The following is a 16,865-nucleotide window of genomic DNA, read 5'->3' as shown; positions in this document are numbered from 1 at the left end:
AACTCGTTCGGGTTAAGAAAGAAAAACCATCAATTCATCGTGATCATAAGATACCAGTAGAGGGGGGTGAAGGAGGCGGGCGGAGGGGGTATGGGTATATGGCCCCGCGGACATGATGGGCCCTTTTGTGGCTGCTTTCTTCTTTGATTCCTTTATCCTCCTGGCGAGTCTGTGGGCTGGTGAGTATGTGTGGTGGTGGTAGTGGTTGTGGTGGTTGTTTAGTAGTTGTAATAGTAGCTTTTTTGTAGTAGTAGGTAGTAGGTAGTAGCTGTTGTATTTTGTTCTCGTAGCAGTGATCCGCCGGCTGGTGTATGTATAGTATGTACGAATGTATGTATAACCGTTTAGCTCGCTGACTTCGACGGGGCCGAAGAATAAAGCCCATTAAAGGCCCCTCGCAGAGCCCACAAACAAGCCTCGGAGCAGAAAAAGAAGCCTCAAAAGAAAGAGAGAAAAAGAGACCTGAGCAAAAAACAAAAAGACAAAAACACCCCGGAAAAAACTAGTTAGTAAGATAAAAAAAAAAAGGGTATGTGAGATGGATAATGAAAGACAAGGACCGAACAACAGAATTCCCCCGCCATTTTGCAAAACAGAAAAGGAAAAAAAAGAACCCCAAACTTTTTTTTGATTCCCCCGGGACCCCCCGCAAAGCAAAGCAATGCATTAACGCAAGGAGAGAAAGGGTAAAAAAAAAAATAAGCTCAAACAATAAGAGGACACGAAAGGGAAACAAGGAGACTGAAAAAAAAAAGGAAAAGAGATTAGAAAACGACAAAAAACAAGAAAAGGAAAGAAAAAAAAACACCGCTGATGATATACCCCAAACCCGAACAAAACCGAAAACCCAACCCTTATTTCCCATTTACCGCTAGCCCCCCAGTTAGTTCAAGCTCTCTCTTTTTTCTCCTATCCTACACGACGCCTACCAGATGCCCTGCCGCGGCGCCCCTCGCAAACTCCCACCCCTCCTCAAAGCCCTCAAAGCTGCCCCTGCACTCAAACCCATCCTCCATATCCAGCGGGCTCTCCACCAAATCTCGCGCGTCATCCACGATACTCTGCATCGTCCTCTTGAGCTTCCCCACATGCTTGACCAGCTCCCTCAGCATATCCGTGTCGAACTGCACCTTCTTTGGCTTCCCTGTGATGACCGCGTCGTCGCTCTGCCCGCGCACGTGGTGGCCCCCGCTCTGCTGCATCCGTTCCATGATCCCCTTTGCAACCTCGACAGGGTCGTTCCTATCGATTGTTTTCCTGCTCTGCGGCGAGATGTTAGGCGGTGTGTGGCCGAACGAGCGTCGGAGAAGCGGCGTGCTTGGTGCGCCGATGCCGCCGCCGCCAAAGACGTCGTCGTCGGGTAGTAGAATTGAGGAGCGGCGGTGAGAGCCCTTGGAGGGCGGTGTCCGTGAAGGTGCTTCGGGAACGGCGGGAATTGGCTGGTCGTCGTCGAGGGTCGCCAGAGCGATGATGCCTTCGGCCTCGTCAAAGATGGCTTGGTGGACGCCATTGCGCACGCCGGAAGAGATGGCGAGCGAGCGAAGATGTTTCAGATCTGCGAGTCGTACCCAATTGGATCAGCCCCGCCATTCATCACCACGCCTTGCAGTAGTGGGGGAAGGTGGGGGGGGGGCGGTTGGAAAAAGAAAAGAAAGGAATGAGGGAAAATGAAAAAAAATGAAACATGGAAAATGTGATGTCTGCATACCTTCAACCAGCAGGGCAAACTCTCGCACGCAGCCAAGATGCCCGATCACACTTGCTTGCTGCTCCTCGATCGCGCGCGGGATCACCATATTCAAGCATCCGCCCTCATCATCGTCGTCCAGGAAATCCTCATCCCAGTTCTCGCTCGGCAGTGGCACCCTCCCATGCGAGTTGACCAGTGGCATGCTCTGCGAGCGGACATGATAGCTTGGAGCACGGCGCCCGGACCTTGAGGAGGTGAGCATGATGCTCTCCTTGGCGTGGATTGTCTTTGATCTCTTTGCATATGACGGCTGTGGCTGCGGTGTCGGGCTAACGCTCTCGCTCCAGTCCAAGATGCTGCTATTCGTCTCGCGGATGCTCGAACCGTCGTTAATTGAGAAGCCCTCAGGCGCAGTGCCAAACGACGTGCTGCTGGCATTGTTGCTGTGCAGGCCTAGCGACGCGGCTGACAGGAGCCCGCTGTACGGGCGCAGCCCCCCCGAGACAATCCGCATCCCCTCGTCATCGCCATTGCGCGACGGCGCATCCCAATCGCTGCTTGAGCCGTCCTCGTCGTCGTCGAATGCCTTGTGGGCGACCGACGATGTTGTTGTTGTCGTATGCATATTACTACTACTATTGTCGCTATTCTTGAGACTGCCAAACTCCCCGCTCACGTAGTGCTTGTACCGCAGCGGGTGGGGTGCGTGGTGGTGGTGATGGTGCTCCAGCCCGCTGCCAAACGACTCGTCCTGCTGCTGGTCAAAGAGCTGGTCCGCTCTTGGCGTGAGTTCCGACGCCCGCGTGCGCAGCGAGTCAAACACCGTATCGCTCTGGAAATCCTCCATGTTATCCTCGCTGCCCACCAGCGTGGACGCCCGCTCCGAAGCGCTGATAAGCGACAAGCGGTGCTGGCGGTCGCTAATTGACAGCGGCACGATGTTCTCCCCGTCGTCCAGATCGAGGTCAAAGTCGTGATGATGGTGGTGCATGTTGTCGTCTGCATCGGCATCATCATCGTCATTATCGCCGTTATCGGAATCCTCGGGGGAGAGCGACGATTCGTGACGGTCGCCGTTCTCCTCCTCGTCCTCCCCCTCTTGCTGCTGCTGGTCGGGGTCAGGCGAGTAGGCGCGCGACACGAAGTCCATGTTCCCGTCTAGTTGGGGCAGCGACGGGACCGGTGGGATGTCCTCCTCGTGCGATGCAGAGCGTGTGTGGTAGTAGTGGTAGTGATGATGGGAGGAGGGGGAGGAGGAGGAGGGGGAGTGTGTGTTTGAAGAAGAGGAAGTGGAGGTTGTGGTGTGAGAGTGTGTGTGGAAGGTATTACGATGGGTGGTGTGGGTGGTGGTGGTGGTCGCATGGGTGCCGGTAGCACAACTTGCAGCTGCTGCAGCGTCGGTGCCGGCGGGGGACGACTGATGATCCTCCATCCTCCCAAACCCGAAATCCAGCGCGCTGAGCCCATCGCAGCAGCCGTCGACCCCATCGCCGTTCTCGCACGTATTCAGGCTCCGGTAGTGGATCGGGGCCGTCTGCAGATAATTCACGCCCGACAGCGACCTGCGGCGCGCACTATTTCTAGGCGAGGTCGCACCCATCCCCATGCCCCCCATCCCCAGCGCCATCCCGGTCGACGAGCGCCTAACCGCCGCCAACTCCACAAGATCGTCCATCCGCGACGCTGGCCGCGAGTCGAAAAACAGCGACGACTCGGCCCCTGAGAAGACCGACTCGCTGTCGATGTCGATGTCGATGAGCAGATGCTGCTGCTGCTGCGTGGTTGTCGGTGTCGGTGCGAGCATCAGTGTCGGCCCGATGAGTTCCCCGCGGCCACCACCGCTCTTCCGCAGCTGCTTCGGGTAAATCCTTCGTACCCCGCTGAAGGGCTTTCTAGGGAGCTTCAAACCCCCTGGCGAGGACGGCGTGGAGGAGGTGGTGGTGGTGGGTGTGTGTTTTGATGATGAAGGCTTGTGACGTTTCGGGGTGAAGAAGCCTCGCCATGAAGTCGTCGGCGGAGGTTGTGCAACTGCTTGCTCTTGATGTCTGTGAGGAGAAGCAGCAGCGGAGTGCGAGAAGAGGGCGGAGGTGGATGGCCGTGACGCATGGATCGGCGAGATGGGGGAAGATTGGCCCTGGGCAAATGATTGGTGAACGCCCGCAGTGGAAGGTCGTTGTCTGTGGCTTGGCGAGTGGTGGTTCGCTGCTGCCGGGGTTGTTGTTGCTGTTGGTGTGGTTGCTGCTGCTGCTGCTGCTGCTGCGGGTGCTGTAGTCCTGGTTGGGCTGCCTGTGGTGGGGCTGTCATGCTCCCCCCCGTCCTCAGCTGGCCTGGCAGCATTTCGCGACGACGGGTTGCGCTTCACCAGCTTGTTCCCCGTCCGCGGTCTCGAGCTGGACCGCCGGGCCCCAAACGGCACCAGCGAACTCGACGTGTACGGCCTCGACCGCGACGAGAACGAGCTCGTACTCCGCGACTGCGACGTTGACGAGGTAGGCGAAGACGGTGTTGACGAGGAGGACGAAGACGACGAAAACGACTCTGAGAGGCGGTGCAGCCACCGGCGCGATGTGGATGTTCGGGGCGAGGGCTCATCGGGGAACAGTGTTTGCCCGCTGTTGTTGTTGGTATTGTTGTTGGTATTATGATTTCCACCAGTACTCCCATTGACATATCCGCCCCAGCTCTTCCTTGCACTCTTCCGCTTCTCGCTCCTTGGTGTGACTGTCTCTGGTTCTCGGATTATAGGTGTGGTGTTGTTTTTTGTATTGGTGGTGGTGGTGGTGATGGTATTAGGGTTCGTAAGCTGGTCGTGGGCGTCGTTCGGCTTGCACGGGCGTGCCAGAGCGAACCCGCAGGCTGCTATTCCGACCGTGGAAGTCGCACATAGCTGGACGCGGGCAGTCTCTGTTAGTCAATCCGTTCCCCGTTTCCTGTTTTTCCTGTACCTCTGTAACCCAAGTGAACGAGACAAAAGAAACACGTGCAGTAGGAGTCGTGGTGGTAATGGTTGTGGTGGTAGTAATAGTGGGGAGTAGTAGCAGTAGGGTGGGTTGTGGTGGTGGTATGATGTGATGATAGACAAAGAGAGAGGTAAGAGGTAAGGCAGAGAGAGGTAGGTAGGTAGTGAAGAAAATAAAAAAAAGTATACATACAGTAGAAACGGTTTTCATATTTCCAGTTCCCGGCACGGTAAAACACTTAAAAGAGCGACGACAAAGAGGGCAGGGCGATCAACAGAAATATACAATAGTCCAGATATTGTATCATGAGCATTGCATCGTGATACGGTTTCCTTAAAGAGTGTGAGTGAGTTTTGATGTGACTTAGTAAGTAAGCTGGGTAGTACCGGTTGGAATGGGGTTTGTTTGTATTGATTGAGTCAATATCAAAAAAAGGTAAACAGCCCAAATCAAATCGAATCGAAAGGAATCAGAAAAATAAAATATAAAGTAAGAGAAAAAATAATGACCGCCCCGTATGCTATGCTATGCAGACAGGTACCGCCGGCAAGTGTAAAATAAAATAAAGGCTAGCAAAAAACCCAGATCGATCGGTGTGTGGGTAGGGAAAAGATCTAGATAGGAGGAGGGGTGGTGGTGGGTGCGTAGTGGTTGGTTAATAGTAAGTAATAGTACTTGGGGGGTGGTTGTGGTTGTGGTTTTGGATTTCGATGTATCTTATTTTCGATTCGGTTCCCTCGTTTCGAATTCCGTATCTCGCAGCAGCAGCACCTAGAGGTCGAGAAGAGACGGTGAGCAACCCAGTACCCAATAACCTTCTTTCCCGAGTATTGTTCTGTCTGTCTACAGTTGCAGGAGAGGAGGGGAGGGGAGGGGAGGAGGGGGGGCGAAGAAAGAAGCAAGCCGGGCCTCAAACAGACGAATGAGTGCAGAAGAAGTAGAAGAAAGGGCCCTCGAGTGAGAGAGAGCACCGACGAAGTAAGGCAAGGCAGAGCTAGTTAGAGAGTAGTTGAGACTAATCACCTAGGTACAGACAGCCAGAGAGCAACGAACGAACGAGCGCACGGCCAAATAGAAGAGAGAGTGAGAGAGAGAGAGTAATGGAGCTAAAAAAGGATCCGGTAAGGCTCAGACAGAGTAAGGTATGGTACTCAAATTCCAAGACCCGTCTGTGTCTGTGGTTTTGGATTTTGAATATCCTTTTTTTTTTCGCGATATATATCTGCGCGCGGATCTTTACTGTGGCGCCCTCGAATGGGTAGTGCAGTAGACAGGTCTCGTGTTTTTGATCAAAAAAGTCGATATATCCGGATGGGTGCGCGGGGGAAATATTAGAATGATAACTCCTTCCTTCCCTTCCCTTTCCTTTCCAATGTCTCTTTTTTTATCTAGGTATTCCTTTCCCTTCCTTCCTTCGAAACCGGTCGTGGATTGGATTGGATTGAATAGCTAAGCTTTGATTTGGTGGGAAGCTTTTGTTTGTTGATTCAGAATTCGAATTCTCGAATAAATATTCGCAAATTCCTTCAGCCTGCCCGGGGGGATCCCAACAAACACAAGAATTCCAATTGCAGGAATGTCCGGTCCAAGAAAAAAAAAAATACTCTATCGCGAAAAGAAAAAAAATGAATAAAAAACACCACCGAATTCAATTGTGTCTGTTCTTGTGCAGCAGCCTGTGACCGTGGATAGGGGAAGAGCAGGAGATCGGAATCAGCTAATCGGTAGACAGAGACAGAGACAGAAGCAGCAGACGGAAATGCAGTACAAAACGCTCAGAAGAAGAGGATGGGTGTTCAATGGGGTGGAGGGGGGGCGAGGAAGGGACAGACAGCCAGCCAGTTGCTATGCTATGTGACGCTGTGCAATGTAGGGAATATGCATGTACACTTTGGCGTACATACATACATGCAGAGTGCGAGAACTGAGTGATGGCAGCAGGTGTAGGTGTGTGTATGTAGGTGTAGAGTGGGATAGGATGCACATACCGAATCGATAGGCAGTATCACAATCAGAAAGATGATAGATATCCCAATCCCAGTTATCGTGTGGACTTGTGGGTTATGCAGTATCAGGCCCTGCTTCTGAGTACTCTCCACCTAGTGGGCAGTAGAATAGAGTAGAGCAGGTACCCGCAGTAGTAGTAGTAGACAGGAGCAGTAGTACTCTAGTTGGTAGAATAGTAGTACTAGTTGGAAACAGATGTTGTTTTGTTTCTGCCCTAAGCTTAAGACCGATATATCAGAGCAGTATGTAGTGGGAACAGCAGCAGCAGTAGCAGTACGGGTAAAACACCACCAAACCGCGCAATCGCAGGAAACGAAACAGAAACAGATCAGATCAAACCTCCCCAAAGAAGACAGAGACCCCAAAAAAACACAAAACAACAAAAGAGCGTGAAGGGCGCTAAAGCCAGATCTGAAAGAGCAAAGGAACGAGTTACAAGAGTAAAGGCAGACTGTAAGAAAAACCAAAAACACCCGTCTGGTTGGTTGGTTTTTCACTGCGAACAACACAGCAGCAGTTCAATATCCACCTCTTTCTAATTCGGGAACTCAAGAGCCCATCGCTTAGCCACAAGAGGAAAGGGCCCATACGGCTACGGGTGCGAGACCAGGGGCGGCAGCAGGGGCCCAGGGGCAGCCAAGAATGGAATTAAACCCCGTCTCGTCTTTCACTTCACTGCTGCCAGCCCCCGATGGATGCCCCAGCCCAGGAACAGGAATAGTGGCTACCGCGACTAGAGCACCTCCATCCATCACCTACCACCTTAGCTGTGGCATTTTCTTTCCTCATCGTGTCTCTGCTTGTTTGCCTTTCCCTCATCCACCTCTTCTGTGGCAACACAACCATGACCTTGCACGCCCTGGCCTTGCCTTTCTGCAATTTGTTTGGTAACATCGGCGGCGCTGTGTGACGATGCTGCATTATCCGCGCGCTGTGCTTTTCTAGAACACCAAGATGGAGAAAAGAAACGATCACATCAACCACTCATCCAGCTAGCACAGGCACTCGCCCAAAAAGAAACGAAACATTATCTCCACCCCCAGTCTCTTTTTTCCCCGTACTTAATCTCCCTCGCTGCTCTCCCTTCCTTCGCACCCATCACCCAGCCAGGGAAGGCGAAGAGGGATTGTCCTTGCTTACCTCCGGATATATCGGAAAAGTAATATTATTCCACTTTCAATTACCTGTGCCGTTCGTGGGGATCAGGAAAAAAAAAAAGGAAAAAAACGAGATGAGATTTAAAACGATGAGCCAAATCTTGCCCTGTCCCGCCGTATGCAGGTACAGTATTGTACATTCGTGCCCTCACTCCCAGGTCTGCAGTCTCGTTTACCCTGGGATCGTATAAACATCCGCCAGGCAGCCAGATGTCATCTGTGTACCTCACAGACTCACTCTCTCCTCTGCTACGGTGCTACGGCTCCATCACAACCCATCACTCAGCGCAACTGGGCCGGAGAGTAACCCGCAGCCCCAGCCCAGCCCAATGTTTCTCTGTCTGCTCTACATACATACAGCATATGTAAGGTACCATACATCCGCCATATCCCATGGGACACACACACCCCTCCACACCCCCATAAATACGAGCATTGAGTCGCAAAACTACCGTTTTCGGTAGACCGTAATTTCATTTCTCACTCTCTGGCTGGTGGTGGCTTTTGGCCAAAACAACCCGCGGAAATTCTCGCTCTTCCCCCACAAAACGGGAAACGGAAAATAAATTTCGCTATTTACACGCAGCAGCAGCGGCGGCGAGAAGGCGAACGGGCGCCTCGTAATCTCCTATCAGCTCACTGGCCGTGAGCGAGGATCTTAAGGAAATCACTCCCCCCTCCCCTCCCCTCCATTTCATACCTCCGAATATAAATGAATATCGACACGTATGTAGAGTGGGTAGAGTACATGTAGGCAGGTAGTTGATCAGTGATCTTCGGTTAAGTACTACTACCTTCCCTCTCGACTCTATCTCCACTCTACTTAGCGAACATCTTGTTTCAGGGAAACCCATCCCATCCCATATGTCCTCTCCATATATGCCACTAAAACGATCGCCCCCACCCCCCTCCATCTGCCCCCATGGCCGGCCAGGTGCAAGGGAAGGCAAGAGGAAGATAGGATGCAGTACCCAGTTTGCGTAAAAAAGTTTATCTCCACACCTTACGTCCTTACTTCGGCGTAGGTGTCGGAGTTGAGGCACGACTCCTACGCAAACCAGGTTATGGAGTAGTACAGTAACAGCCCGGATCGCCGAAACAGCAGGCAGGCAGCAGCTCTTTGTTTCCAAATCTAAAGCCTAAGCCCTATGTACTGCACCCCACTCTCTGAATCTCTGCACCGGTGAGCCAGTGCACGGATGCTCGTGGGTGATGTGATCATAGGTACCTACGGCTAGGTAGATGTGAGTTAGGGTAGGCCGTGGACGAAGGGCTCTTGGACGTTGACGGTAACTACGGGTCGGTTGGGGCAGAGCTGAAGTTGGAGGAAGAGGAGGAAGCCCTACTCTACCTAGAGGACTAGCTCTACAATTGCTCTAGAAGAGAGGGAGAAGGAGAGACTTTTTAGTGCTTGCATGTGCGGTGTTGTCTTTACTTTATGGAGTAGAGTTCAGAGCTGTATGTGTACACATGGCCGAGTGCTATCGTGGCTCTAGATTTGCAATTGGATGCGTCTGTAGTAGCTACATAGCTAGCTAGAGTAGAATACATGTACCAGACCTGTCCTACATGATAGGGACTGGACTGTCGTAGATAGAGGAGTGGTACCTGTTAGAGAGAGAGCAAAAATACGTATATAAGGTACCACCGCCTCAAATCTCCATTTCCCAGTCAGTTTTCCTGATTACTCCAACCATCAAATTTTAAAGCAGCTGCTCACGATGGGTAGCAACGGCTTTTCCAAGCCAAGCCGAACGTCGAGGTCTAGGCACACCAACCCGTCCACCGTCGACTGTCCACCGGCCGCCGCCGCGCCCACTGACGCAACGAAACAAAACAAAACGGACAGAACGCACAGACACCCGAATCAATCGGATGGCTTCCGCCCACCCTATTTGAGAAACAAAAGGAGGCATGGAGAAACACCCACACTCACACAAACGGATCTGGTTCGGGGGGTTCGGATTATTGATGTTCCCTACAATGATGATGGTTGTCGTGGTGGTTGTTATTATTGTCGTGTGGGGGTATATGATAATTATTGCGAGTGCATTGAAATTTGCTTCCATCCTTCAGCTCAATTCCTTTGCACGATATAGGGAGGGCTTTTTCGGAATGGACACTGATGCATACATCATATTTCGAACGAGGCATCTATTCTCGCCCTGGTTGGTTCAGCTGAGCTGCATCGAAAAGGGAACTGAGACATCCAGACATCACTAAAGATGCACGGATAATTCGAATATGGTCTATAGCCGCCGTTACGTTTCTACGTCCGATATGTAAACAACAACAACAAGCACTCTCAACATGTCAAACTATTGGGCCATTTCCGGGTTCATGCCATCTGGATTTCCACTGCATGATTGGTTTATTGGGTGTGTGTGTTTACTTACTGAAGTAGAGTAGGTACATAGACAATTGACAATATGATCCAACAACAAACCTGGTCATGATTACCGTCTCGAATTGTCAAGTCAACAAACGGTGCATCCGCCTCAATTGGCCGCAATGGCTAACTAGCGTCTTGGTACATGTAGCCTTTCACACTCTAGCTTTCCCTTTCAACCATCCCGCGTTACTTTGCTGCATCACGCATCACGCCGGTCTTCGCTTTAGTGTGCGATTCCGCCCCCGACATCATCCATCCCATCACACCAGCTGCTGCACAGGCGTTCACACAAACCGGGATGTTTGTTGATGGGATTGTCTAAAGGGAAACTCTTTGTCACCGTACTTTGTTGACATGGCAACCCACTTTTCGTCGTTCGCATGGAACAGGTTAAAAAGGGACATCAAAGCTTACTTGCCCCCAATCGTGGGGCTGGGGAAAAAGGAAACCGCGTGCGATTGCCGCTTTCGTCGGCATGGTGGTTCTTGGGCTTTGTTTCGGCGTGTGATTTGTCTGCTAGGAGTACATGGAATACTATACATACAGTGCCAACTACACTACATGAACGGAGCTGTGATAGTTGGTACAGCGACAGCGTCCACGGTGTCCTGAACGGGTGCTTAATGGGAAGGGTCGACAGGTTAGGGGACTTGTGATTTCTGTGAGATTCATCACGCATCTCGTGTAGGCACTCCCAACGAGGTATTGGAAGGTGAATAGGGGATATCTGCAGTACTTGAGTTCAGGAGATGCATCTACTTCATCAATAAACGTTTACGTATGGAATGCGTTGTCAGGAGGCCGCATGATGGTCATCCCATATAGGGATTTTCAAAATGTTCTCCGGGGAAGCACTAGAAACTTCCATGTCATAATCTTTATTTATCTTCCTTGTCTATGTGATTCTCCTGATGCTGCACAGGCAGAGCGAAATACTCCGAAATTGATGGAGTTGTGCATATATGTAGGTTCCTGTTGTATTTCTATATATATATATCAGAAGGTACCAAAAATGCCGTATATGCGAGTGATCACTCATGACGAGAACACGTTAATTGATCGAACTCATGTCGTAGAAGCTGGCCCACAAAAGTCACGGATAAGATGTGTCAATCGTAAGAGACAAGTAAATTGTATTTTGTGATTCTTAAAATAAACACAAGAGGAATGCCAGCGTCTCATAAGAATATCATGGACAACACAATAACTACATACGTATACATGTACTGATAAAGAGCCGGAAAAGTAAGAACGAGCATGAGAAACGGTACCCGAAGAAATACATACATATATCTCTTCAAATCTGCGTGTTGGAATAGTTGAACAAAGCTGTAAAACAACCTTTCGGTGTCGGATGCTCCCGACCTTAATTACGAGCACTTGCTACATATGTTGGAAATTTTATATATCACCCACTTCACTGCCGAGAAATCAAATCACGCCATATAGCTGCATCAACACGGGGATAATCAGAACCATTTTAGATCATCTTTACCTACTCGGACGAATACGCCATCATATTTCTAGGGAGCATTACTTCGATATCCTACGGTACCTACACAAGCATTTAAAAAAGACCGCAGGAATATCTCAATCCCAACGGCTGTGAAATTTACCAAATTTTATAACTGGTATCATATTCAACAGAGTTTCAGAACTGTTCTTGTTTCTTCAACTACGGGCACGAAGACGGGTCCATCTAGTAAATAGATAATAGCTCTTACGATGACGATTGCATGTGCTGTAGTCGTCGACGTCAACGATCATTCGAGGTCTCGAGACCTCAAGGTCTTGGGTTCGGAGGAGTTTTTGTTAGATTGACATATATCATTTCAGAGAGATCGACATCGAGAGCTATATAATATAGATGGTATCGCTAACTGCTCTGAATATATAGTTTAATTGATCACCACCCAAGACCCAATCGACCAATTGAACCTTGGCATATATATCGATATTCCCTAAACCCCAAACGAAACATCCATCACCCGGGCCCTCGGGCAAATTTCAAAACAACGGTATCTTGGCATCCATTAGTAGCATCCATAAAGAATACATAAGGGCCCAGGTAATAGACAATCAACACTCTATATTAGATAACCTACGGCGAACTCCCAATACCCGCCAGCGCCTATCGCGGTGAACCAGTGGCGTCTTTTATCGACGCGGGATAAGTAGGTGTCACTCTACTTTATGCCCACTCGTCATGCCTAGTTAAGCGCCAGAAATACTCGATAGTGCCTTGATTCGCGGAGAGCTCTCATCCCATATCTCGACCAATAACTCGTGCACCATTGTGGCGAATGATTCCAGCCGTACGTTAGGCATATCCGTCTTGTCTGTTTGTTTGGTAATTAACGGTCCCCAAGCCCCCTCCTTTCCCGTGGACTCGGTTTCTGCAGCGTGTTTGATAAGATGGCATGGTTTGCCTTACTGGGCGTGATGATTCGTTACGTCTGCCATGCCTTGATGGTGGTACAATTTTGTTTGGCGGTTTGTATGTCCTGTCTTTGATTTCGTCCCGATCATGGCAGTTTGACGCCTTGTACGACAGGCCGTTTCGCGGTACGCAAACAAAAGCGAGTCATGATCAATCACGCTACCACATTCCCTCCAAACCCCAAATCTCGGAACGTCTTTCCTTGCCTCGTTCCGTCACGCCGAGTGATATCCTATGCACCCACGCATCACATGTGACATGTCAGAGGGGTAACTTTAAGTAATTCCTTACTCAATCATCTAATACCCCGCGTACCTCTATTCTGAGGTGTCCATAGTCCACGGGTTATCTCCTGAACCACACAAGGCAAGGAACCGGAAAGGCGACAATGACGTACGTATCGTCATCAGCGGGAAGGGAAAATGTGGGGAGGTGCTTAAAGCCCCAGAACGCGGGGAAACAGCTAGGTGTCTAGATAAATAAAGAACTATATAACCCACATTCCCAACTCCAGACTACAGTCCAAATCCATCAGCCAATACCCTCAAAAACCCAAGACCCCAAAACACATCCACAATGGCCGACGCAGAAACCTGTCCCCTCAACGCCCCGCACCCACCCCAAGAGGGCTCCATCGTCGCCTTCGAGAAGCTCCTTCCCACCATCAAAAGTACCCTCATCAAGCTGCGCCATAAGCACTCCAAGCACGCACCCGAATATTTCGCCGCTGTCGAGGGCGTGTCAGATGCGGATCTGACTGCGTTTGGAGTCGAGGATCTGGTGTGTGTGAGGGTTGGGACCAGCGCTGTAAGTTCTCTTCTTCTTTTCCTTTAACCAGAGAGGAGTATGGGGGCTGAATGGAAGGTAGTATGGGCTCCACATATTCGGCAAGGTGCGGCTTCCAAAGACGCAGGGCGGGTATATCCACGTCAGGATGTTTGTGGGCAGGAACGAGGAGGAGGAGAAGACATATAAGCTGCATTGTATCTACCTGGAGGAGAAGGAGATGGAGGATGGGCGGAAGTCCTTTAGGGCCATTATGAGCGAGGAGGATGAGTTGGAGTGGTTTAACGAGTAGTGCACTAGCCAGTGGGGTTTAGTTCGTTAGCTACAGACATAGGAATACCAGACCGCGAGGAATTAATTGGGAATTGAAAAGTGCAATGATTGTGTTTGCATGTATTGTTTTGCTTGCGCTCATAATTGATCATGAAGCTGTAGCGGAGCTATCGTGGAGCTCAAAAGCTCAAGCTTAAGCTCTCCACCCCACTATTGCCCTGGGTTAAAAGTTAGTGCGTACTACTTACACACCTTGGCAACCGCCCACCAACGCGTCTCACGCCGGCGCGTCTCCCCACTTACAATACCTACTACCATTCACCACACACAATGTCCTCCGACACCGAAGTCGACGAAGCCCTCCGCGACGTACGCTTCCTCTTCCTACCCCTCAAACACCAAACACTCTAAATAACCCAATTACACTATAAAAACGTATACTAACCTCCCCACCCGTCAAACAGCGGCTCAAATCAGCCCTCTGGTTCACCATCGGCAAGATTGTCGACACCGAATGTGTGGCCCTCCATGTCAACGCCACCCCGCAGTTTATTGCGGCGCTTACAGAGCTTGTGTGGGCGCAACTCGGTCCTCCCCCCTCCAGTGTAGACGTCGGGTGTAGACATCAGAGCTAACACTCAGCAATAGAGAACGTTGGCCGCGACCTCGAGAGCTTTGCGAAGTACGTTACTGTCCTATCCTCGACTCGTCCCTATCCTACTTCCTGTCCCAGTCTTCTAGAGTATATTAGTGATCCAAATACTAATCCGCGCGGGACACAACAGGCACGCAGGCAGGACCACGGTAAACACCGACGATGTGCTGCTGCTTGCGCGACGGAACGACGGGCTGGAGGAGCTGCTGAGGGGGTTTGTGGAGAAGGAGGTAGCGGCGGGGAAGGGGGGCAAGGGCAAGGGGAGAGCGAGGTAGTGTAGGTAGTAATGAGAAGTTGTGGATCGAGCGACTAGTGGTTGGAGTTGGTGTGTGGCGGGGCGGTGGTGAGTTCTGCTGAGATGTGGTGAGTGATGAGTGGTGGTGATGTGGTGATGTGGTGAGGGACGTTATGAGTTTGTGGTGGGGTAAGTGCTGGTCTGTGAAGGGCGTGGCGGGTGGTGGGTGTCTGGTGGTGGAGGACGAGTGGGACGAGTGCGTTCGTATGATGGACTTGATGAGTGCGTAGTTGGGGGCGGGGTGAGACCATGGTATTGAGCCCAGGATTAGAATGTGCCGATTCTATGAGTACATGAGTCTACTACTTGTGCATAGTATCTTGGCTCTCTCTTATTCTACCTCGCAAGCCCGGGCGTAAGAATACTAGCGCGCCCCGGAGCCGGACGTCACGGCGTGAATCATGCGCCATCACTCGCAGTGGACAATTGTGACAGAGAGCTAAGGACTGAAACTACAACTTCTCACTCATAGATGCCATCTAAAAAAAATAAACATATTTCCTTCTACCCGCTCTCTTACAACGTGCCCCTCGACTCCCACACAAGCCTATCTTCCCCCCCACCATCTATCCATCATCAACATGCTTAATTAAGTAGTACCTCATTTTTGCTTGAAAGATAACTACATGTATATCGAGGATGTCACGGGAGACAATACACATAAAAACCACACTAAATACACTACCAGTGTATAGAAAGAAACCCTCGACTATATGCTTTGACAAGTAAACCCTCTAATGCCACATGTCACAACACCGTACCGCTCGTCCCATTCTGAACCAAACCAACAAGGCTACTATCGCGCTCACTGTTATAGTAGTAACACACTGGCCGAGCCATTTCTTAAGGACTACCATTCGTGTTTGTGAATGATGCGGGTGGAGAGGCCCACTATCTGCCGGTATATATATATTCGGACCCAAGAATCTATTTCGGCTGCGTAGTTAACTCAAGATTTCTGTACCTACGCATGGCCATCACTGTTCAACCTGCCCATCATTGACACCCCGCAAACCCACGAACAGCAATGATACGCGCTATTGAAAGCAGTCCGGCAAAAGAGTGAACCCTTATTTCTATCTCCCTTCATTCCGTACATTCCCAGTGGAAATGGTCACGCCATCACGCCGTGACAAATGTCCTTGTGCTCCTGTCTGTTGTAGTTATCACGTTCTTTCTATCTCTAGGAGCCATGTCGCGGGGAGAAGCCCGAGTGAGGGAGATCTCTGGAAGCCCGGGCAGAGGTTGAAATGGTCAGGACCGGTCCAAAAAACTGCTTCGAACTGGACCAGACCATTTTGGAAAATCCTGGACCGGACTGGACTGGACCAAATCATGACGGACCGGTCAGGACCGCATAACTCAACCTTAGACAAATGATAGTAACGAAATCCATTTATTTATCTTTTCAGGCCTCCTCCACTCGAAACTTCCTTAGACTCACTTTTTCTCCACCAAACCACCTTGATATTGTAGGCAGAAAAGGGCTTTGTGAATGGACCAAATATTACTTGGTGGACCGGTCCATTTTCAGACATGGACTGGACCGACTATTTACAGAGAATATTGATTCCGGACTGGAACGACCATCTAGTGGACCGGTCCGGACCGTGTAACTCGCGGACTATATCAACCTCTGGAAGCCCCTCTACGTATATATTTTTCTTAGCCTGTGAGAGGTGTCACTCTGGGGCTTCTAATCCGCGGTGGTCTGTCATATGAGCGACCTTCAGAAACGGCTGTTAAAACCCCTTGCCCAGCTCTATATCTTTCCTGGAAGCCCTGGTAGGTGGAGTGGCCTGTTCAAAATAGGATTAATACGAGGATATAAGTAGTTCGACTCCGATGGGGACAAGTAGATACTATCTGAGGCTACTTCTTGAGACTAGTTCTGTTCTTGCATAAGGTGGGTCCCTCTGAGAGAATATCGTGGCGGTCTGGTGGGGTGTGAGGAGGGACTTATTTAGTTTATCGAAAGATCGAGCCCTTGAGCGGAGTTAGTAGCTGTGTTAAAGTCAGTATAAGTTTACTACTACAAGACAGATATATGCCAAGCCATTATAATTAGAATCTATACAAATACAGAGTTAGCTTTCTGGCGGGTTGATCTGTCAGTATCTTTCTGAATTGAATTGCCATGGGAGATCGTTTTGCTGAGAGAACGCGCATAAAGCAATCATAAACCGTCACCAGAAAAAAAGATGAACCTC

At 50.3% G+C, this 16,865-nt stretch overlaps 3 protein-coding genes across 3 annotated transcripts; 2 read left to right on the top strand and 1 right to left on the bottom strand.

Moving 5' to 3' along the window:
• Positions 1 to 914: 914 nt before the first annotated feature.
• Positions 915 to 4,860, bottom strand: H6S33_007316 (uncharacterized protein; the record flags this gene model as incomplete). The annotated part of the gene is made up of 3 exons (XM_044838984.1): positions 915 to 1,555; positions 1,709 to 4,577; positions 4,843 to 4,860. 3 exons carry the CDS (start codon positions 4,858 to 4,860, stop codon positions 915 to 917), a joined length of 3,528 nt encoding a protein of 1,175 aa, XP_044688852.1.
• An 8,362-nt stretch (positions 4,861 to 13,222) lies between these two features.
• Positions 13,223 to 13,724, top strand: H6S33_007315 (uncharacterized protein; the record flags this gene model as incomplete). Its single annotated transcript, XM_044838983.1, has 2 exons — positions 13,223 to 13,453; positions 13,515 to 13,724. 2 exons carry the CDS (start codon positions 13,223 to 13,225, stop codon positions 13,722 to 13,724), a joined length of 441 nt encoding a protein of 146 aa, XP_044688851.1.
• A 311-nt stretch (positions 13,725 to 14,035) lies between these two features.
• H6S33_007314 (uncharacterized protein) lies at positions 14,036 to 14,635 on the top strand (the record flags this gene model as incomplete). The annotated part of the gene is made up of 4 exons (XM_044838981.1): positions 14,036 to 14,074; positions 14,170 to 14,293; positions 14,354 to 14,387; positions 14,491 to 14,635. The coding sequence occupies 4 exons, from the start codon at positions 14,036 to 14,038 to the stop codon at positions 14,633 to 14,635; spliced, it is 342 nt and encodes a 113-aa protein (XP_044688850.1).
• Between the last annotated feature and the right edge of the window lie 2,230 nt (positions 14,636 to 16,865).

This window comes from Morchella sextelata (assembly GCF_020137385.1).
Source record: "Morchella sextelata strain SCLS chromosome Unknown scls_23, whole genome shotgun sequence".
Taxonomy (NCBI): Eukaryota; Fungi; Ascomycota; class Pezizomycetes; order Pezizales; family Morchellaceae; genus Morchella; species Morchella sextelata.
Note: the sequence above shows the minus strand (reverse complement) of the source record. Positions and strands in the feature narration are given on the sequence as shown.